Source organism: Pseudopodoces humilis, chromosome 7 (genome assembly GCF_049639895.1).
Source record: "Pseudopodoces humilis isolate 2021_Gansu_Grassland_sample_001 chromosome 7, ASM4963989v1, whole genome shotgun sequence".
In the NCBI taxonomy this organism is placed as follows: Eukaryota; Metazoa; Chordata; class Aves; order Passeriformes; family Paridae; genus Pseudopodoces; species Pseudopodoces humilis.
Genome location: NC_142206.1, coordinates 41263426 through 41287038, shown reverse-complemented (window position 1 = coordinate 41287038; position 23613 = coordinate 41263426). Strand labels below are relative to the sequence as shown.

The following is a 23613-nucleotide window of genomic DNA, read 5'->3' as shown; positions in this document are numbered from 1 at the left end:
GATCAGCTCTGTGTGCTTTGACCTGAATTTATTTTTCATATATTGGAACTAATCCTTTTGTCAAAGTAGTTGATACTCTGAAAATTAAAAGCCAGCTCTAGCTATCGTGTTGCTTAGCAGGTCATGGCGATTTTGTCTAGTTGAAATAAAAGCGTCAAGGCATTAGGAATCAGAAGGAAAAAGGTTTTAAATTCTGCTGTCATTTTTTCTGATCTCTCTGCTATGGTTCAATTTTATGTCAGTTTATAATTTGTTTGCTTTTTGCTGCAGCATTTGTTTGTGTTTTGGATAGATTTTTCCTCTAAGGCTTTCTTGCTTTAGTAAGGGTGGCTCGTCTTTGCCTCTTGTTCTTCCCCATGTCCTAAATTTCTGAGAGAAGTTTGCACTTTCTGGAGCAAAATTCTTGTTTCTGTTCTCAGAGCTTCCATGTAGTTCTTCACACTAGTATTTTAGCTTATACCTGATGGCTGTGTTTCCATCCTTGAATGGGAGATCTGGGGTATCAAGGCTTCACAAGCCTGTATCTGAAACCAGCATCCTTGCATGATTCTAAACTAAATGCAGAACTTATTTTTTGTCTTCTTATGGGTTCCTGAGAAGACAGACTATAATTTTGTGGGGCAATTTATTTGTTATTTATTTTTGTGATAGCAGGATACCCATTCATGTAGCCATCATTTTATTTACTGACTTGCTCTACTGGTCCTGCAGGCCATTTTCTGCCTCCTGGTGGCTCTGGCTGAGTCTGACTGGTGTGAGCCTTGCTGGAGCAATGGGGGTAAAATTTGTTGGCCTTTTTGTAGTCCTCTTGGTTGGCCTGAACACAGTCTATGACCTATGGGACTTGCTGGGGAACCTTAGCCTGTCACTGGTGAGTTTCAAAGGCTTTTCTTCACTTTAAGGTTTTTTTGTTTTGTTTGCTTTGTAATTGTTCTAGTCTTTGACCAACCCTTCAAGTACCCAAACCGAGGTACTCTGTCTGCAGCAAAGAGGGGCATCTGATGTGGGTGATGAAAAATGGAGATTAAGGTTATAATGAAAAAAATATTGCTAGACTTTTGAAAAAAACCCACACTTATATTAGGAGGGCCTAATAATATACACAGCAGAAAGATTGTTATTTCTTCCTGAGAGAAACTGTTATAATTCCAGTTGGCTAAATTTTGTGTCTATGCTAAAAATGCTCATTGTGAGCAGCTTTACAGTGGCCCAAAGCAAGATGCTGTCCAACAGTGTTACCTGACCTTCCAAGGAATATGTGCTACCTGGCAGACAGGCATGTTTGCAGCACTTAGTTTGCATAAGCAGCGTGAGGTCAGGCTCTTCTTGGTGAGAGTAAGGGGGCAGAGGCTGCATAGCTGGAGCATCACAAGTCATAGAAATGCTCTGTAGCCTGCAGTATCCCTAGCCAGTTTAGAGGATGAAGGCAGCCATAGTCTGCTTGATTTCACACACATTTAGTTCTTTTAAGCCCTAAAAAAATTGCTAGTGGGTTTGAGTGTCCTGGTCAAATGTATTGCATTTTATATTTGAGACGCATGAAATCTGCTATTTGGAGAAACATCTTGATGTACCATTTGCTGTCTTGCAATCAGCAAGAAGACAAATTCTTCAGACATATCTTTTAAAAGGTGTTCAGTTCTCCTCTTGTCTCTTTTGAAGCTTGAAAATTCTATTTCTTTCTCTTACTGTTTTTGTCTCATTTGTCTTATAAACAGTAGGGACATGGGGGGACTTTTTCTATTCCTCCTGTGTGATTTGTTTTCTTTGATTAATGTAAATCAGTATGGGCTGCTAAGATTCAATGTTCCAACTCCAGAGAAATACTTCTTGAGTAATGTCAGTTAATTGCATTTGAAATAGAACAAATCCATCATGTCTATGCTTTCTGCCAGCAGACAGCTGCACAGTGATTTCATTTGTGCTGCTGGCAGCAAAGGCAGCAAAGCCCTGAGTGTTAGAATATGGAAAGAAATTTACTCCAAAAGATAGATGCTTTCTGAGTAGCTATTTGGCAACTGTGGTGCTTGAGGAGAGGGGAAAAAAAAAGGTGAGGATTAATCTCCTGAAAGCCTGAATAACTTGCCTCTGCATTTGTTAGGAAGCTACTCATTATTTACATGCAATTTTTTGGGGACTAACTTGATTTCTAGAATTCTCAGCTTGTGTTGGTCCATTGTTCTGGTTTGCTCACTGGTGTCTTTCACTTTCTTTTTTTTTACTTTGCATTGAATTCCTTAGTTAAAGAAAACAATTTCATGAAAATTGACGCATATTGAGGCCTTTTTAAGTGGGGAACTGAAGGTTAGTTCATGTGCCTCTCCACTGCCTGTATTTGGTTATGTACTATCAATCAGCATTTTCTTAAGTGTACAGTGCTTATTAAGTGTTCTGCTGAAGTACTTGAACTAAACAACTCTTTCCTTTGTTGACTTGAGTTTTGCAAGGTATTCAGCTTTTTCCATTCCTTCTAAATTAATTTGTTCTGGTGCTAAGGGATGGAGAATGATTAACCTAATGATTATATGATAGGTATCATGTTAAAAAATATGGAGAATAGCAATTGCATCTGCTTTCATCCACTTTGAAGTTAGTGTGGGCATTTTGCAAAGTTTTTGCTATTTATTTTTTTTCTCCTTCCACAGCTATTTATTATCCCCCCTCTATTTCACATTATTTACTCTACTAACAGCAGTGTCAGTAGAATGTGAAAATGTAATAGCTTCTTTGGCATCTTTTTGCAAAACATGTTTTCAATTGGTTGAAAAAAAATACTTTGCTTTCATTTTGGGACATCTGAAGAACAGGTTTTGCTGCTGACTTCTGTAACTTATGGCTGAGCAGCACTAGAAGTTGCAGTGTGAGAGCATCCTTGCTAAGCAAGGTAATTTCTGTAAGTGAAGCATATCTAGATCCCCAAGATGTCCTGGTTCATTCACATTTGCGTAGACTTATTGGGGGAACAAATTTCCATTTTCCCTTTTGCTTAGCTTAGTAGTAGTACTTAATAGTAGTTACTGTTTTGGAAACCATCTCTTTGATGGGATTTTGGGTCAAGATGTGTACCACTGATAAACAAGTTAAGGTCCTTACTCTCCAAGTATTTTCAAGGGGGGCTGCCCAACCAACCTTCTTTGCCAAAGTTAGGAATGCTCAACACTTTGGAGTGCTAAACTCTCCTACTGCCTGTTTTTGTCTCTTTTCCTATGACCCTAAAATTTTGAGGTACCATAGCTCCAGCTTTTGGAGATACACAGCAAGGTCTGCCTCAGCTTTTACCTCTCTCTGGGCCTTTCTGAGGTAATTCTACAGCCTGGTGAGCTTTCTTGCACAGCAAGCTCGAGCTATAGGACTGCTGCTTAGAGTCTGCTGAAATAAGGAAAGGAGTGAAGTTGTTCCTGCACTGTTTGATGGAGATTGTGTTTGTTACAGGTCATGTTTGGGAAGCATTTACTGGCTCGTGTACTCTGCCTCATCGTGCTCCCACTTGCCCTCTACACGGCTATCTTTGCTGTTCATTTTGCAGTGTTAAATAGAAGGTATTTCACAATGTTTTCTCCAGAAGCATTACTTGTCTTTGCTTTGAATTAAGGCTACTGGTTATATAGTACTCCACTTTCAGTTTCAGAAGCACAGCCACAAGCCTTGTCTTTGTTTAATTCCCTTCCCCAACTCTCTGGCCAAGCTGGCAGTGAAATTGAATTTGAGCTTGAGACTTTCTGAAATGCCAAGCAAGTAACCTAACCAAACTTCCTATCTCATTTTTTCCTCTTCTCTTTCTGGGACCTGAAAATGTCTCAACTCCATTCTTTGTCTTTTTGTAATTTAAAAAAAAAAAAAAAAGTCATTGCATTCCTGAAAAATGGTTGTGATTAAAAAGAGTCAGAGTGTGCCTGAAGGGAGGGCTCTTTCCTGAGTGCTTACAACCAAGGGATGCTTTTTACAAGGAAAGAGCTAGTAAAATGGCCAAGTAATGTGTTCCATATACCAGCATTAAAAAATGGGGAGAATAAGAATTTCACTGTAGAAAAAGAATAGAAAAAGAAATCTGTTATTTTTCAGTTAAAGTTGACTGATCTTACCACTAACCTCTTAGCAGAAGTAAGACTACAGGTACCACAGAGAAAGGCTTTGTTATATCTGTCCTGACAGTGGGTCAGTTTATTTGTTGTAAGAACACTTGCAAAGACAGTTCTGATGCTTTGTGCAGTGCCAGCATGTACATTTTTGTGACCTCAAGCCCTTGCAGCCCTGGACAATTTTCTGCAAGACTGTCTCTATCTGATGTGATTCACAACATTAGAGAACTGTGCCTCTTAAGGGAACTGCACCCACTCTTCTTCAGATTCCTAGTCTGGTTTTATAATTTTTCTTCTGTTATAAACAACTTGGTAATTCATGACAGAGGTTTGTATGCTGTTTAGTGAGACTTTGAATTGTCATATTCTTTGCTCTCTTTTGTAGTGGTCCTGGGGATGGTTTCTTCAGTTCAGCATTTCAATCCCAGCTGATTGGGAACAATCTTCATAATGTCTCTGTTCCAGAGCGTGAGTGTCCAAATGAATAAAGCACTCTGAATGTTGTCAGTGTACATGAGAACTTTAATAAAAACAGTGTCCTTGTGACTCAGTGAAGGGCAGTGTGAATTACACCTTCCATGGTCAAGGCCAGATCTTCCTCTGTGCAGTTATATGTATTGACAGAAAGAAAAAGGCTGAAAATAGCACCATGTTCAGTGCATGGTCACTGGCTGTTTCATCATTTTCCATCTAGAGGGAAAGATGCCATTTTGAGGGGTTTGACTTGTGTGCATGCATCTTGTCATTCTTTGGTCTTATATATTATTATATATCTTATATATATATTATATATTATATATTATATATGTATTATATATTATATATATATTATTATATCTTATATATTGCTTGATACAACAAAAAGATGTTTTTCATGTTCAGCTTAGATTTGTAGATGTTCAGATGTGGGATTTGTTTCGTAAATATGTGTAAATGGAAACTATCAACTTTTGTGAGACAGTGTGCCACTGGTCCAGCTGTGTTGTACTCAGAATGCATCTGAATTTAGCAAAAAGAAGTCTCTGTGGTTGTTCCCTAATCCTCAGGTTGGCTAGGGACTACTGAGCCTTTAAAATGGTTTAGCTTTCTGATTACTTCAGCTTTTTTCTGGCTCTTCCCTGCTCCAGAGCTGTCACTGGGGGAGCATCAGGTCTGTTCTCCAAGACTGAGTTTTCCCACTTGCACTGGGGGGTTAGGAAGGAGGATGTCTTAAGCCAGTGTATCAGTTCTGCTATCCAGTAGCTGAGCTTGCCTCCCTTCCCTCTTGTATTGCTGTAGGGGTCAGCAGTATTTTGACTGTCTACTCTTAGGGAAAGCTATCTCAAAAGTCTCATTATGAAATTGAACACAAAGGAACGCCTTACCACGTCTGTTTATGTTAAAACTTAGTGGGAGAGTTTTAAGTGTTTCAGCCAAATGTTATGTAACAGTTTCACTGCTTAGGGATGGGAGATAAGCTTGCAATGAGCACTGTGGAGTAATGTGTCAAACAGGAAAAAAACTTCCATCAAAACCAGTGGGGAATGCATGCCTAATCAAGCACTGTAGACTAGCTGGGGGAGATACAGGAGAGCTGCCTGACATCTTTTTTCCTCCTTTCTCATGCAGATTTGGCATATGGGTCTGTGGTGACGATGAAGAACCTTCGGATGGCAGGGGGATACCTTCACTCCCACTGGCACCTCTATCCTGAGGGTATTGGGGCTCGCCAGCAGCAGGTTGGTGTGCTGTGGTAGTACTGCCTGTGACTACAGCCACTGACTTACTCTTTTTGCATTTAGCATTAGGGGCCAAACTGCTGGGAGCTACATGTTTACTCAGCATCTGTTATCCTCTCAGTGCCACAGCTATGCACTTGGCTTGGAGCTCTGACTAAAAAGGAGGCTTGAAGAGAGCCTACCACACTGCATCAGAGAGGTGACTTACAGTAACAAGGCTTTTCAAGACTGCTGTCCATAAGTGGAATCCAAGAGGACTTCAGAATAGTCTTCCATAATGAAAGTTACCTCATGGAAGGCTGTAAAACTCTGTTTAAAACAAATACATTATCTTAAAACTTTAGTGGCTGTATATTAAAAAAAAGGAATAGAACTGCTGTATATTATTTTTACTCCAGCCACTGGCCTCTATGACCTTACTTGAATCCCTCTCCTTTGTACCTTGTTTCCTTCATCTATCACCAAAGAATTTGTAGTGCTTTGCTCATTAAATTAGATACTGTACATTTGTAAGCTAATGTAGCCATATGGAAACCATCTGAACTAAGGGCTTCTCATTAAATGATTAAGCAATAAGTGAAAGTAGAAATCAGAAATCGTGTAACTATCTCTAATTAAGAAGTACAGACATTAAGTGGATTTCTTAATTTTTGTTCATCATCATCAAGCTTCACAAATCATTGCTGATTCTGCACTTCTACCAAGATGCATTCTGCTGTTTGATTATTGGTGTCTAAAAATTGTTCTGAGATCCTTGAAAGAAAGTTGCCAGAGAAACACAAGTGTTTGGTTTTTAACTCCCTGTTGTCTCTGTGGCTAGGAGGAAGTTTTCAGAAGTGAAAACTTTGTCTTGATCTTTTTTTCCTGCTGCTTGTCACAATTGGAATTTCTAATACTCTAGCATGACATTAATGTTTATTACAGTGTATGGAAATGCCATGCTAAACTGCTTTAAGCATAGGCAAAATTAGAGTGCAGATCATGCTTTATGACACTAAAAGCAGGGAAAGGCAATTTGGAGAGGACACTAATGGGAGTTCCTTGTGGAAAGTGGGAAAGGGTGGAGATTTCCTCCCTGTGCTCCCTGCCCTGGTGGTAGGACAACAGTAGGGTTCTAGGGTAGTTTCAGGGCTATGGAGAGGGGAAGGGAATTAAGAACTTAGAGAAGATTTAGAGAGGAAAAAGTGATCTCTCTGCTTCCATTTTCCCCTCCTCTCCTGATGGCTTGACCTCAAGGTATGAGGGTCTACCTCCAGCTCTCCCTTCCCCATCGTCACACACTTCTCCGTGTTCTGCCTCTCACCCACCCACTGGGTGGTGCTCCCACCTGAGGCACAGGTGGGGCACTGGGCTAGGGTTCCACAGAGCAGGGCTTGCTGCTCTGTAAGGGGAAGGTGGGCAGAGGGAGCACAGTTCTACGTGCTCTGGGGAGCAGCAGCCTGGAATAAGATGGTCTTTGTGTCCATGGTAGCAGTAGATGCTCTCTGTGAGGCTGAGTAGGCTGGCAAGGGTTAGCTGTCTACCATGTGTGGCTGTAATGGGTGATTCCTGAATCCTTACCTTGCCTGGATCTTTTGGCAGATACTATGGATGTCACAGTCAGCCTGTTGTCATAAATCTCAACTGTCTGTAAAGCCAGTGCAGCTTCTTATCTCCTGGTTCAGATAGTGGTCAGAGATTATTCAAGAGTTCTAGTTTGGGTATCCTGTTGTTGTAGAAGGAGCTTCTGAAACAGGGTGAGAGGAGGTCAGACTGTGTTTGGAGGCTGTTGGTGCATGTGAGCTGCCATGAAGTGCTTCTGAGTACAGGCTATACACTAGCTAAGAGGTGTCATCTGGGTTAAGGAGCAGCCCTTAACTGGTTTCCTGGAGGGCACTGTCATAAAGGTAATCCCAGGATTTCTGTGTGGTTGGTTTATTCATCTGGGGCTTTGATTTGCTGTTGGATGTGTGACTGCTATCAACGGCCTTTTTCTTGTTAAGTAAAATAATTAATCCTGTCATTTCAGGTCACTGCCTACTTACATAAAGACTTGAATAACCTGTGGATCATAAAGAAACATGATTCAGATACAGGTAACAAATACCAGTAAAGTGCCTTTTATAGCTGCTGCTTCTGTTTTTCACATAAATATTCTGAGTTCTCTCCAGAGTGCAGCATCCTTCATGGATATGAGGAGGAGAAGAAGAAGAAGAAGAAGAGGAAGCTGTCTCCATCTTGATTTACACTGTGTGTGTCTACTGTGTTTTGGTTCCTCTCCAGATTGTACAGCTGAAGTAAATAAGCTTTTCTTAGCTGAAGGTTGCATTGACAATTTTTCAGCTGTGTAAGGCTGCAAATAACAGCAGAGAGGAAATTTGTCTGAACTGAGTTAATATTTTTTGCAATCTGTTATTGTGGCTATGAGTCTTGGGAAAGCTGGGTCCTGTTACGGTCTGGTACATTGTGTTTGACAGATTTTTGTGGATGATTGCTTGGGACGAGATAAGAGTACTGAATGTGATGATACACGGTTTATACAAAAAGCTGTTGGTTTAGATTATGTTGTGTATGTAGCTGAGGCATGCTTGGTCTGGTAGTTTCTTGTTTTTTAAATGCTGCATGTGTCTATAAAAATTAACAAGAACTGTCTAAACAGTGAAATATGTAAATAATATAGATACATAAGAAAAACTATAGTCAGTGTTGCAAGAGTCTTTTATAGTTCACATTCTTTGGAGTTGCTCTTAGGGTTAAGAGTCTAGAATAATGTTTTACCCAGGTTTAGGGGCAATATAACTTTGCTTTATTATCTGCTTGAGGCATGAGCATCAGCAAGAAACTTTCTAAGGGCCTGGTAAGTTTGTCAGTGCATTGATATGATTAGTTTGTCTTTCTTCAGCAGATCTGTCTGACCCCTCAAGCCCTGTGGAGTTTGTGAGGCACGGAGATATTATTCGTCTGGAACATAAAGAGTAAGGATGATTTCTGGGATTCAAAAAGATTGTGTAATTAAGTAGAATTGATGGGAGACTTGTCCTTCTGGAGACTGTGGTTAGACGAGCACAAGCAGGCTGTGTGACAGAGGTATCTGTATATCTGAGTTTCCAGTGTGAGGTTTGTAGATTTTTTCTTCTATGGTTTATGTTTTGAAAAGTGCCTATTAAATGAGAAACTTTTAAGACAACCACAGAACTTTATTAGAACAAGCAGCATGGAGATCTGTTCAGTTGTGTGAAGTGCAGTAATCAGAGTAACTCTTCCAGAGAAGCAGTTTCAAAACCTGCATTCTGTTGCCTGTCTCCATGATGAATTTTCTAGACAAATAGAATATAGGGTTTTTTTGTCAGTGTACTGCAAGTATCCTGTTCCTATGTTCATAGGCAGTATCCACCCACTGAAGTTCTCAACAGCACTGAGATCATAGAAGTTAAACACTTTGAATGAAAATGGAAGCTGATCCCTTCCCTTTCTGCAGGGAATACCTAAGTGGAAGCAGGGGAACCATAGTGACTTGATATTTAGTCTTTGTCTCATCTAATGTCACTGTGCCAAAATGCTCTGTGCTTTCACAGCTTTGATTTCTTAACAGAACCTCTAAACTCGTGAGCCAGGAAATCATGTTGTATTGTATTCAGTATGATGTATGCACAAATCATTGCTTAGATTTCCAAAATAATTATAAGACTTATTTTTTTTAACTTTTAATTTGGGAGTTTACTATCAAATATATGGTAACAAGGATGATAAAATCTTGATTAGGCAAAATGGGCTAAGTCCTGATGAGGTCTCTGTCCTGGGAGTGAATTGGCAGTGCTGGGGAAGGATCTGGCGTGTGGTGCGTCCTGCGGCACAGCGGTGTCCCTGCCGATGTGGCCGGGCGGCAGCAGTGTGCCTTTTGGCAAGGATTGACAGTCTGTGGCCATGTTTCTCTGGTTCCCTCAGTTGGCAGACCCTGCCAGAGTGGGAGGATCTTTGTCTGCACTGTGCTGGTGCTAAATGGTGGCCACTGATTTCCCCTTAAGTTGTACAGACTTTCTTCGCAAAAGCAAAATTGGTAATCACAAAAGGTTAGGATCTTGCTTTTCTTCTTACATGACAGGTCTCTTTGTCACACTTTCACTTTTAATTAAAAAAAACAAACCAGAGCAAACAGAAACAAATATCTTTTCCTTTTAGGGGTGGAAGATTGTAGTTTGAGGGTTGGGTTTATTCCTGCTGTCATCCTTTTCTGTCACTACCCAGTGGCATAAGTTCAGAGTCACATGCTGGGAAGTGACAGTTTCACTCCATGTCTCCCATCCCGTTAAGGCTGCATCCTGCTGTGCCCTCAGCTGGAATTCAGTGGTTAGAGTACTGGCAGATCTCTGAATGGCTCAAACCAATGTTTTTATCACAAATTGACAAGGTTCAAAGGTTTGACTTTCAATTTCATTTCAGAACTTCTAGAAATCTGCACAGTCACCAGCATGAGGCTCCCCTGACAAGGAAGCATTTTCAGGTCACTGGCTATGGAATAGTAAGTGAAGGCAAGATAAAACAAAAGCTTCTTCTTTGGGAAGAGTTCATACCTTGGCAAGGGAATTCATTGTTGCTTTTTTTAGTTTGTTAGCTAGGATGATAGTTGAACATCTGCCATCCTCAAGGAAAAAACTGATGTAGTATGAAATGCCTTATCTCATATTTAAGGTCTATTTAATGTGAACAAAGATTAAAAAATAATTTAAACTTTTTCTGTCAGTCTTGGCAGCATTCAACTCCAGACATGACAAACTGAGCAACCTTGAAGTTGCTCTGACAAGTATTATTTTATGTATTTGGCCTTGTCACATAGACAAGTGTTTTTTTAACAGAATGATGACAGAACTTTGAATCACAAAGATGAAATATGCTTTGAGGGATGAATTTCCAAATGCAAAGATCTGTTGCCTAAACCCCTTTTATGAAGCAGCCAAGTTGTCCTGTTTATGCTGTAACTCTGAGCTACAGTCAAGAATGAATTGAAAGCAAACAAAATTAAGATTGGTGAGACAGAGATGTATTTGCAAGTGGTTGCTTATGTCTAGAATGATGTCTTCCTGATGGGGAATCTCTTCTGTGAAGTTTGAGTGAGGCTGGTCTGGGCTAGATTTTTAGTTTTGCACCCAATAGAGTTTCAGAATTTCCTATTTGCAGTGCTTCAGGTCTGTGTGTCTTCTAGTTTGGGCATTCTTTTGTTCTGTTTCTCTATTTTTATAATTTTTTTCTTCAATGCTATGTTTGCATGATAGAATGGAACAGGAGACTCCAATGATTTCTGGCGGATTGAAGTGGTAGGCAGAAAAACTGGGAAGCTCATCAAAGTCCTGCGGAGTCAGGTCCGGCTAACTCATGTGGCCACAGGGTGTATACTGGGATCTTCGGGAAAGACTCTGCCAAAATGGTAAATAGTTTGTAATCCCTGTCCACCCCTGCAGGGCCTGGAGCTGACATGTTTCTGTACTCAGTGGTACTTTTAGCATAAGTAAGAATTAAGTTTCTTTCATTTTTTTAAAAGAATAGAAATACAGCTAACAGGTATTGAAAATATGACCAGAGGGGAAGATCTGGGTTGGGGTTATGCAGTCTGTTACAGTGAAGGTATACAGCTCTGAAAAATAATATCCCTTACTAAGAGATGCAAAAGTGGCATGGACATAGATCTTGTCATCTGGTAAGGCCAGGAGGGGATGACAGATGTATCATTTAACTTGTTATTTATCCTTGGGGTTTGCAGAAATCACTGGAAAGTGGGGCGGTTCATGGTGTTCTGTACCACAATCTTCAAAATTACTTTCTATTGGTATTAATCTACCTTGTGATTAGAAGACCTTTGCCATTTTTGCATGCAGCATCTGAAGCAAGACAGTGGTTACAGGCTGCTGTTCACAGGGGTAAATGTGTTTTATATGTCCTTGAATTATACATCTCCATCTTTCAAATGAGGTGTATGCAGAGACATCCAGGCTGATGCCAAGCAAGCTGCCCTGTCTGTAAAGCTGCACCATGTGGGATGCTGACACAGATCCTGAGGCAGAGGCTGTGCGTTCATGTTGCTGCTGTTTCCAGAGCTGCCTTCCTCTCTAGGTTTCCCTTCACTGTGTTGTGGTAAAACCAACTTCTAAGGAATCCTGTGGATTCTGAATCACAGAGCAGACAGTTGCCTGGCCAGGAGTGCATGTGCCACTTAGATGTCACCATAAAACTGGGCTCATGGGTACATAATGTGTTCAGTTAAAAAAAAACCAATCTCCGTCAAGAGCATTCAAAAAACGTTGTAAATTGGGGTGTTTTTTTCCTCACTAAGAATTTATTATGTGAATGGAAATTATTGCCACAAAATATTGATGATAGTAACAGCTGAGGGGAAGGAATACTTGTTAACTGCAAATAAGGATGGTTAGAGTATATTGGGTTTTTATATTTTTTTATTTAATGGGTAGTAATCACTATCCTTCAGATAATTTAATAGTAATTATTTAATGAATTACTTAATTAGTGAGATTTACTAAGTGGTGATTGATAGAAATTTCCCTGTTAATCTGTCATATTATTGCCAGATTTGATGCACTTTCTCCCAATGTCTTTGATGTGACCCACTAGACATAGGGTGACAGACTAAAGAACAATTTTTAGTATCCTCTATGGTACTTGTTTTGTTTCTGTAATACAGTTCTTGTAGATATGGATTGAGTTAAATTGATGATGGTAATTTTCTTTGGAAGGACTATAAGGGTTGAATTAGAAGTAGTTTCTAGTTGGCAAAGTGCATAATTTTCAAAAATCCCACATACCCACCTAGGGCTTTTTAAGTGAGAAAGTGAGAAATGTGATTCAACTATTCCATAGAGTTTCGATGTCAACTGCCTTGCAGATTGTTTTGGTTTCTACGTGGTTCTTATAGCACATAAGAATGCAACTGCTGAAGCATTATGGAGAAGTATAAAGCTAAATGGGGAAAAACAAAACAAGAAATGAAAATATTGAGTGTTCCTGTGGGGTGGTGGTGAATTGTTCCGCTGATCCTCAGGGGCTGGGAACAAGTAGAAGTCACCTGCACACCTTACCTGAAGGAGACACCCAATTCCCTCTGGAACTTTGAAGATCATATTAACCCTAAATGTAAGTAACTGATTTCCTTTTCAATTGAGAGTGCATCTTGGCTTGCTGTTAAATGAAGGGATGAGCTATTAGATAGCAGTAACTGGCATTCTGCATTTGAAATGTATGTGTTCTTTCTCAGCTGAAGTGCAAACTTGCTGAACCTGAGTATGTGCAGGGATGCAGAGCTCTTTTCTATTTCACTGTTTGTACTGGAAGTTGATGATAATGCTTGAAGTCTAGTGGAAGTATAAAGACTTTTTAATGGATTTTGAGATTTTAATGTGTTACACAAGTGTGAAGCACTCCAGTACAGGCTGTTACTTCTAACATTGTTTAATTGGGAATTGTTGTCATTGATCTGAGTATGTCATATATATTTCAATGATTTTTTTAAAAAAGCTTGGATCCAGTCTGTTCTGGTGTATTTTTTTCCTTCTTCTACTGGGGGTGTGCTAAATGATGACATTGTAGTACCATCAAGAAATGAGTAGTGTGTGACTGAGATCTAAGTTTGCCAGTAATGACAGATGGGCCCTGCAGCCTCATCCAGGAGTTAGATATGTTTCACAGGCTCATCTGGCCCGGTTTGGTCAAGACAATTTTCATTCCATGAATTTCAGGTGTCTGGGCTGAGTTCTGAGTTAATAAAACACTTACTGTTCTTCCTCCTGTGGGAGCAACTGTATGCAAACCAAAAAAGAGGAATTCTGGGCTGTTGACTTAGTAGAATTTTCTCTTCTGTTGTAATGTATTTTACATTCCCATACTTATGGCTTATTTACAACTAAACAACAGCCTGTGAAGAGTATGTCTCTCATTTCAGCCAGAAATAAAAATTTATTTATTTAATGGACTTTTATATATTTCTAGGGCTCCTGGAAGTAAAGGAGGAAATTTAGAAGTACAACAGTTGTAAAGTTCACTGGGGGATACTTTTGAGTGCAAGCCACTGTGTTTAGAGTATGAATGAATTGCACAGAGAATTAAAAGAGGTTCTGGAAGCAGATTTGTTGTAGGAGGAGAGAGTTTAGTTTATTATGAAAAAGGCAAATAAAAGTAAACCATACAAACTTCTAATCTATTTTTCTCTCTTTTTTTTTTTTAAGTGCCCAATATCAGCCTGGATGTTTTGAAGCCTTCTTTTGCAGAAATTCTGTTAGAATCCCACATGGTTATGATCCGGGTAGGATATCATTGATTCCAGATTATCATTTCCTTCTTCCTCTCTCTTGCATTCAAAAAGAAATAGCACTTTTTGAGAGATCTGGGTGATGGCTGCAAGCTAGGGCAGAATTTGCATGCCCAAGCAACCTACTTGAATTTATACTTAGAAAAAAGGATGGTCTTGGAGCTATATCTTCCAAGTCCATGTTTGGAATCCTTGGGCTTCGTGCCTGGCTTTGCTGTTGGTGTGATCTAGCTACAGCCTAGTTATGTAATGTTTTCCATACCTTCCTGTAGGGCTTTAAAGGAAAATTAGTATTTGAGAGACAGGAGGATATTACTATGGTCGAAATCAGGAAAATCTGCTAAACAGACATTTACAAAGCCAGTAAGTGTTTGGATTGAAAATGGAAAACTTCTGATTTTTTTCAAGTTCATCAAGGAGCTGTGATTTCTGGTTTCCTTTTAATCTCTGAATATATATTTTTTTAAAAAGCAGATTTTATATTTGCAAGGTGGACTGACCTTGCAGTCTTGTCTTTATACTCTTGGCCACAGCCCTTCTGCTTCCAGCTCCTCAGTCCTTCTTCTGAAGAATGAGAAGTTAATATTTTGAGAAAGGAGTCTATGGTTTTCTTTACTACTGTTTGCGAAGGTCTTCTCAGATTTTAGAGGAAAAAGTAGTCAAGCACATTATTGTTATTAAAGTGTTTGTAAAGTGTTTTTGTAAAGCATTTCCATGGCAATCAGTGATAATGCTGTCTCAGGTAAGGAAGCACCTGCATGAGTTTCCATGGAAATAATCTTTGAGGCTTTTTTTCATAGTGGAGGGAAACGTGTCACAATACTCTCTTAATGAAAAAGGTCTTGCTTATGCAACGTGTATCCTCAGTGACAGGAAAGCTGGAGGAATGAGAAAATACTGCCTCTTTTGCTACCCAACCATTTTCAGTTGCACAGTAGTATTAAAACATTCATAGTCCTAATAGTGACTGTTGTGGAAGATGATGTGTTTATGTAGGTCAAAAAAGAACTTTCACTCAGGAAGGGCATTGATGTGTGTTTGTGTAAACAGACATTTCTGGGCAGATATTGCAGCATAACTGCCTGCTCATTTAAATTTTATGTTGATGTATCTGTAGGGAAACAGCGGCCTCAAACCAAAGGACAATGAAGTTACATCCAAACCTTGGCACTGGCCCATCAACTACCAGGTATATTGATCAATCCATATTCCTTTCTGTTTTCAAGTGCTTTTGCAGTGCCTTTTGAAGCACAACACCTTGTAATTGCATTGAAGATGCTGTCAGCTTTCTTTTGTAGCACCTGAGATACATGGATGGGAATTTGTCTCACCTTAGACACTGTGCAAAATATAAACTGGATTGATGAATACCTGTTTTTCTCCCTTCTGATCTCTTTCCTCAGGGACTGCGTTTTTCTGGTGTCAATGAGACGGATTATCGGGTTTATTTGCTTGGAAACCCGGTAAGTTGGAGTGAGAGGTTCCAAGCCATTGTCTATAGCAAATTTTAGCTTAGTCTTGCTTCTGCCAGTTCTCTTCCTTCTCCTTTTGGACTGTCTCTCTTATTGTACTCTTAATGCTTGCATGTCACATGAACTCATCCAGCATAAAGTCCCAAATCTTTCTTTTCCTCTTGTGTAGGTGATTTGGTGGCTAAATTTGGTCACTATTGGGTTATATCTTCTGATAACAGTTTGCACTGCCGTGGCACTGAAGAGAGGTGTCCAACTGACATCTGAACTCAAAGGTGAGGTCAGTCTTCCTTTTCATAAATGCCTTTTGCAGGAACCTTAAAAGTGTGTGGATGGCAGGACTTTGTGTCTTAAGGGTGGGAAACCACTGAGCTTGGATTATCAAGCACTGTCCACAGGGAAAAGAGTGTGAACTTCATAGCTGTAGTTTAATAGTGAACACCACAGATCTTCTACAAAAAGAGTGCATGGCCACCTACAATGGCTGCAAGGGATACAGGCCAATTAATCAATGCCCTGCCATCAAGCTCTGCCTGTGCTCTGTACTCAGTAGTTTGAATTAAGACAAGAAGTGTTTTCTGATATTTATGCAAAGCAAATGACAAATGCAAGAGATAAAATGATCCTTTATTATGTCAATTGCCAAGGTTTTGGAGCTTTTCACAAGCCCAAATTAGTCATACTTTCACCATTCCTGTTTACATCAATGGTTGCTTCATTTTGTAGATCTCCTTATGCAAAATCAGTTCTAAAATGTGATGGGAAACTACTCAATTGTACAATAAGTTATTGGCTAAGCTGTATACAGACACCAGAGCTTAGTCCTTTCCCCAGGCTCTGAAAGCTAAGCACCACTTCTTTCCAGGAAGGGCTGACAAAATGATCATCTGGGTGGTTCTCATTGCAGAAACAATGAAAATCATCAGAAACCAGAAACACCTGATTAGTCTGATGCACATCTGGAGAAACTGCACGTTTGGTCCTAGCATAGAGCATGGTCAGCCTTCTGCCATGCCTTGAGACTTAGGTTTTTGTATATCTTTTCAGATAACTGTTCTTCTGAAGAGTGCTTGTAAGTTTATAAAGAATGCAGCTAGGATGTTGCAGAGGCTTGAAGCAATTCCAGACCAATGACTTCCAGCAAAGATCATTCCTGTTGAGTTTACTTAGTGTGTTAAGGTTGAAATAAACAGGAATTGTAGCTGAGTTTTTCTCTGCTGAGGTCTGTGTGTTTGTGTTCCAGAACTGTCCAGAGTTGTGCTACGTGCTGGAGGGCAGATCACACTGGGCTGGCTCCTTCATTACCTCCCTTTTTTTATGATGGGACGAGTTCTCTACTTCCACCACTACTTTCCTGCTATGCTGTTTTCCAGCATGTTGACAGGTAAATACTAGTCTTGGAGAAGACAAGGTAGGGAAAAAGGTGATATTGTGTTAAATTGAATATTTTTCACCCTAAAAAGTTCATTATTTTTATACGCTTTGTTTGCTTGTGCAGAGTGCTTGAAAGCATTGACTTCCTCAAAACGTTTTTCACAAAGCAGCTTGCAGTTGCAGACTGCAATTTTTTGTTTGTCTATTTGGTTTTGGTTTTTTGGTGATGGTTGGTTGGTTGGTTGGTTGTTTTTTTTAAATCACCCTGAAGAGGCAGTCATGTCTAGTGCTTAGGGCATTTAAATTTAGAGATGGGATTGCTGACCTCTGCTATTTCACTGTTCTTACATATTCTTGTATATAAGCTACTTCCCTCTTGGTTTACTGACAACACTTATAAACATGTCTGTTTATAATTTGGCCTTGGTAGTTTTTCCTGTGATTTTATACCGACTTCATTAGCATCTGGGGCCCAGATCTCTTCTGCATTTATTCAAATGGGAAGGTAGGACAAAACAACCTTTGCTGATACAAAACAATCTCTATGGTTCTGAAGGTTACCAAGGTAAATGAATTTAAAAATTGACATGGTCTTTTGGTGTTAACAGAGTTTCATCAGCCTAGCAGCTTTGTTCTTCTGCCTTTTACCTCTTCCTTCTCCTAGGAATCACCTGGGATGCACTACTGAAGTTCTGTGCTGGGCTCTTGTCACCCAGCACTACAGCTAGAAGGGTATATGGAGGTGGATTCCTCGCCATGGTTCTGCTCATCCTGTACAGGTGAGTGCTAAAAGCTGAACTTTACATGGATGGAATGTGTGACCATTTCCATCTCAATAGAAACTTGGCTGCCTGTTAATTATCCTTAGCCTTTTTTCCCTTTTCTCTGCTGAATTTGTTAAGATATCCTCAAGCCCAGTCCTAAACCTTCAAATTTGATTAGATTCAGCATCTGTGTCCCAGTAATGCATTATAGAACATCTTTGTTCCATTGCAGGGAATCTTTCTTTTGTTGCAGCACACAGTGTGAACACTGTTCTCCTCCAAACCCTCTATTCAGTGGTTTGTGGTTCTAAATCCAATGATGGTGACATATACTTCAAATATGGGCAAATTTTTCATTATTGTAGGTTTTATCATATTCTTAGAGTAAATACCACATGTGATAAGACTGTGCTATGTATATATTTGGTTCAGCAGAGATTAGACGGCTCCCAGTAGAGCTTAGAACAGCCCAAAGACCAAGGTCCCATAGGCTGTGAACTTCTTGAGACAGAAAACTGTGTTGTGTTTGATGGATATTCGGTTTCTTTCCACAGCTTCTACCTCTTCCATCCACTGTCCTATGGGATGATAGGACCCATGGCCTCCAACCCTAGCAGCCCCATGGCAGGGCTTCGGTGGATGGATTCCTGGGAATTCTAGAGCAAAGGAAGCCTGGGAACAATGGATCAGAAACATGTCAGATCTGCTGCATGTCAGGCTGATTCTGGTGCTTTGAAGACGTGACTATAAAACGCCGTCTCTGGAGAACTCTGGGTATAGTAACCCTGTTGCTTTGGCATTCGTTTGCATTGCCTGCATTGGAAGATGCAGAGGATGAGGAAGTCCCCTTAAATTAAAAGACTCATGTCCTGAATTCTTAGGTTATATTAATGGACAACTGGCTGCCTAAATGCCGATTCCTTGAAGCAGTATATGTCAGTCAAACAGCAGTGGCATTCCAGCAGCCAGAGCAGTACAGGTTGGAGGCTGTCCTGTGGTTGCATGTACACTCTGTCTCACTGTATTAGGAACAGTGATAGTGACAATACAGACTCTCTACTTCATTGCAAAGAGAGCTCTTTTTATTCTTACAGATCTTCTTTTATAGACGGTTCTGAGAAGGTCTGGAAAGGTATAGCTTTCATTGGTTATCAAACCAACACATCACCATCATTGGACAGTTAGGAACAACACCCTTTGAACATTTTTTGCAAGTAACAAGGAGACAAACAACACCTGCAAAGGTTGGATTCCTCCTTATGATTTCCCAGGCCAGAGTGAGAAAGTTGTGTACTTGACTTTCCCGCAGGCTCAAGCTAGTGCCTGAAACCTAAAAATCTCTTATTTGACCACTGTCACTTCCCACACACTTCATGTGTGTGTCTTCCTTCTTGTAATCTAAGCACCACTACAGTTTGAAGCACTACAGGACTTCTATCATGATTAGCAACCTTTCTTATGGTGAGGTTTTTGAAAACTTACTGTTAGTATCTGGGGACCTCCATTCTACCTTCTTTGGCTGTCTGAAGTTTTTTTTTCTTCTGACCCTGGATTTTTAAAATTTGACTGAAAGGGTCTGTTTGAAATCTCCTGAGCCATTGTGCCTTGCCTGTCTCCCAGGCCCTCTGCAGAGATGGAAATTGTTTATTCCTATATACTGCCTTGCTTTCTGGTCACCTTTAATCATTTCTACAACTCACCTAGCAGGCCTGTTTTCAGGGCCAGACTGTTCCAGCTGAGCTCTTTGTAGCTTCTTTCAGTTCTGTTTGAAGGTGCCAAGGAAATTACAGTAGAAATGGCAGGTGATTTATTTTCAGCCCCAGTATGTTGTGGAGACCAGCATGGGAATGTACTAGAGACTGTAATGATAACTTGGAAATCTTACAGACAGCTGTCATTCAGCTTTTGTTCCCAGCTATTTCAGTACCAGTGCCTGTGCTTTTAGGGGAAGGCTTCATCTCAACGCATGTGGCATCTGCAAAACTGGCTGCTGGTGCCAAGGTATCTGCTCAGTTGTATGGAACACTGGGGCTTAGTGTTCCCATATTGAACAAGTTCCTTCTCTAGACTGCTGAACATCAAATTACAAGGAAGTGTGAAGCCAGGCAAAAATTCTTTGTGATGTGTCAAGAACCATTGGATGTTGAATTCACCCCTTCCAAGAAAGCAGAGTTTGATTTATCAGGTGCCTTTGTCCTGTGTTAGGTCTATCTTTGTCTATGTTTCTTTTTTTCCATTTCCTGCTCTTCATCCAGTGCCGATTTCTTGTCACAGTTCAAATTGCTACCTTGTAGCATTCAACATGAATGACAGATCACAGCTGTGTTCCTGTCTCAAGAAGTAATATTTGAAAAACTCTTTTGTGTATGTTTCAATGAACTTATGCCTTTCATTTCAGAATTCTTGCTTTGCTTCACAGCCTTGATTCAAAATTACAGGTGGACGGATAGTAGCTGGGTGGGTGTGTCTGCCTTTAAACATGGACTGTGCATTTATTTCTCTTACCAAATCTTGGATTCCAATATGTTTCCTACCACACAAAAGGGCTGCATTAGCATAGTTGTTCTGTGGAGGGGACTAGACTCCAGTCAGACTTGCTTTGGTTCCCCTTTAGTAGAGATCCATAGCATTGTTCATTATGGCAGCTTGCTATGTAAGGCTCTGGCTTGGTATGTCACATGTCTCCAGAAACAGACTTATGTAGATACTAGCTCAGATGGGATGGACCTGTGCTTTTGATTCTAAAGGTTTTGAGTTGATCCCCTGCTGCTTATACATGGTGGGAAGTCATTGCAATAAGTAGCTGCTGGGTTTGATGATTCTTTTCCACTTGTTATTGCAGGAAGTGCTCCTACCTGCATGAGCCAGGGGTTTACAGAGGTGATGCATAGACAAGAAGGATGTGGGGGAAGGCTGCAAACTTCTTCAGAACCTGCCAGATCTGACAGCAGCAGCAAATTGTTAACTGCTGGTTATGCGGAAGGCAGACAGTGCAGTGCTGCCTTGTAACAGTGTGATCCAGCATCAACTCTTGGTGAGATCACTGACTTAATACATTGCTAAGCTCAATATGAGCTTTCCCTAAGGTAGTCCCATTGTCACGGGGAGGATTTGCCAGAAGAGCTGGCAGAAGCCATGATTTAAAGTGCAGTTTTTTCCAGCACATAAAATTAGACACTTCCCTTTAGCATTAACAACAAAAAGAGAATCTAAGAAACTTGTGAGTGTTTTGGAATGACTGTTTCTAACACCCTTTATTTATCATATTAAACCTTGAGAATGCAAAAGTTGAGTCAGTAACTGTGGTTTCTTCAGTTATTATGAAGGGGTCAGTTTTGTAGGAGTTGCCTGAGGAAGATGAACCACTGTGTTCCTTGGTTAGGATCCCTCCATGCTTTATTACTAATAATCTTTTGCATGTGGATTGGCAGCTGAGTGCTGAAGATGGCAAGTTTAATGCTCCCATCCCACCTTCCTATGCACAAGTCCAACTTCTGTTTCAACACAGACAAAAGGTTTATTTTTCTTTAGGACTGTCACTTCAGAAATTCTATTGAGAGCATTTGATTGACATTGAGACAATTTCTTAGGTCTTGTGTGCTGGTAAGGAGGGTGGAGGTATACAGTGAAAAAATTTCTAGCTGTTCCACAAGAGGGAGCAACTTCCAGCAGAATTTTTATTTTTATCTGGAGTTAAAAGGATTGAAAGGTCTACATTGAAGACTAGAGGGCAGACATTTCCTCTGCACTCTCTGGATTCCAAGGGTTGGGTTTTCAAGTAAGTGTACATTGATGTGGCTCTGTATTCTTACTGGAGAAAAGTACTGAAAAATTACTCCAGTTAGAATTTGACCTTCAGTATTTGCTTCTTAAAACAAAACCTGTCATGCCATTGTTGAAACATAATAGTAACTGATATTTTGTGAGGTCAATAAAATACAAAAATTTCGATTCGCTTCCTGACTCTGTCTTGAAATATCTGAGTGGTACAGACATGAGGCAATGGGTGCAAGGCACTCTTTGCTTTCGGGATGGAATTTGGGCTGCTTCAGCTCAGTTTTTTCCAGTTGTACTTGTGGAATGAGTTCAGGTTCTTTTCGATAACTGCTCATTAGTCATCTTCTCCAGTCGTGTGGAAAATAGCTAATGGTGCTTTCTGAGGCCAGAAGGTGCTGTTCTCTGGAGCAGCTGCTCTCTTTGAGCCTTGCTTGACAGGGCTCCTTTTATCACTGACTAAGTATTTCATCAAACTGTATCCATAGCTTCAAATCACAAAAAGCTGCAGGCTGCCACGTTCCCTGCTTCAAATTCTTTTTTGTGTGTAAACTCTATTTTCAACTCTCTAGTCTCTGAAGGATAGATAGAGGGCCTTGAGGCTCATCTGGCTTTATCCTAGGCAATCCATCCGTCTTAAAAGGCTTCTGCTAACAGTCGCTTCAGGACATCAATACGCACACATCTATTCCAGCAGCAGGGACTGGCCTATTTCCAGGAACTGGACCACTCATGCTATGAGACACAGATGTGACTGTGAGGAGGATTTGAATGGAGATTTCTGTGCCAAGATTGCTCTTGGTCCAGGTGGAGGGCTTAGTGTCATCACTGTTTGCCACCATTGTTTGCAGCTCTTTAGTCTGTACAGGGTTTTCTTTTTGCATCTTAATTGGAAAGGTTGATTGATGCACAAAGCGCATTGACAATATGCTTTTTTATATCTTCCTCCTTCCTTCTGGTTCTTGAAGAACACCCAAAGTACAGGACATGTCTTTGCTTCCCCTAATTTTTGGGCTATGCATACATTTCATACAGGTGCCTGAACAAGGGGTAGGACAGGACATCTTGTAGTAGCCTGAGTGAATGAATACCTGTTAAATGGTCTGAGGGCAAAACCAGAACCTTGTTATGGAAAGGTAAACAAACATGTTACTTGACAGTTCCCTTCTGTTCCTCCTGAATCCTTCAGAGAATTGTTTTTAAGGGACTTGAGAGCAAACCAACTGTTAACGTGGAAACACAAGGCATTTACCTGAAATTCTCCATTACCGTGGTTAGCAGTGTCCCTTCCATGCTGTGACTGAATAACCCTCTGGGTTTTCACTCTGTGCACAAGCACTGTTTCCTCCTCTCAGGATCCTGCTGGCAGTGTGAAAATTCACCTCCTTAGCAGTGCCCTGTGTCTCTGCCAGCTGGGGAATGTAGGTAAGATTTTTATTTTCCCCCTTTACAGCAATTGATCATGTGACCCCACACATGGGCAAGTGTGTCATGAAAGGAAAAAAGTGTGGACTGCTAGAACAACATAAGGCTCTTCCCTGTTGGGAAAGGAAGGCTGAGGATAAGGACACCACCTCCATAGCATAGTTTCCTCAGGGCGGGGCTGTTGGCTGCAAGCTGTCAGGACTGAAAATTCTGTTTTCTTTGAAGTACTAAGACCTTGGTTGTGTAGTTGGTTGCGAGTTGCTTCACTTTGTAAACTTTTATGCTCTTTACTTGAATATCAAGGGCTATGGTTATCACAAATAATATGTGAGGTGATCACATGTTAGCATAGATATCACTCCTGCTGAATTTGTAATTGATTCTAAAACTTTGCCAAGTGAGATTCCTGTGTTTTACAAGAGACATGGTTTAGAGCCATCTTTGAAGAGCTTGCCCCTGGCTAAGGGTTTGGAGCAATAGTGAGAGAGGTGCTTTGGTAATTCTGTTCTGTATCCTGAACCTTTCTTAGTAATGCTGGGGGGTGTGTGCGTGCATCTATCTCTGAACTGAATTCCTTTAACTACGGTGCAATTACTGTACCATATGGTGTGGATGGGAGAATGTTCCCTTGAGCTATAAACGTGTTTTGTACAGGTGATAATGGAAAATGAGGTAGAATTTGGAATTTAATTTTGTAATAAATATCTCTTCTTTGAA

General features: G+C 40.4%; 1 protein-coding gene across 3 annotated transcripts in view; it reads left to right on the top strand.

Moving 5' to 3' along the window:
- Positions 1 to 23613, top strand: part of POMT2 (protein O-mannosyltransferase 2) — a 27512-nt gene extending 3899 nt beyond the window's left edge. Inside the window, exons 6-22 of one of the 3 annotated variants that reach the window (XR_015772868.1) lie at positions 712 to 871; positions 3433 to 3539; positions 4465 to 4547; positions 5688 to 5797; positions 7806 to 7872; positions 8679 to 8751; positions 10217 to 10295; positions 11047 to 11198; positions 12825 to 12916; positions 14005 to 14081; positions 15205 to 15276; positions 15491 to 15550; positions 15729 to 15834; positions 16803 to 16943; positions 17598 to 17712; positions 18252 to 18471; positions 20540 to 23613. Coding sequence is in view for 2 of the 3 variants with exons in the window: in XM_088057215.1 (XP_087913341.1) it covers positions 712 to 871; positions 3433 to 3539; positions 4465 to 4547; positions 5688 to 5797; positions 7806 to 7872; positions 8679 to 8751; positions 10217 to 10295; positions 11047 to 11198; positions 12825 to 12916; positions 14005 to 14081; positions 15205 to 15276; positions 15491 to 15550; positions 15729 to 15834; positions 16803 to 16943; positions 17598 to 17712; positions 18252 to 18357 (1600 nt within the window). In the remaining variant the exon portion in view is untranslated. Of the gene's footprint in view, positions 1 to 711; positions 872 to 3432; positions 3540 to 4464; positions 4548 to 5687; positions 5798 to 7805; positions 7873 to 8678; positions 8752 to 10216; positions 10296 to 11046; positions 11199 to 12824; positions 12917 to 14004; positions 14082 to 15204; positions 15277 to 15490; positions 15551 to 15728; positions 15835 to 16802; positions 16944 to 17597; positions 17713 to 18251 lie in introns of all 3 variants that reach the window. The other 2 variants (XM_014249682.2, XM_088057215.1) reach the window with 2 other exon arrangements.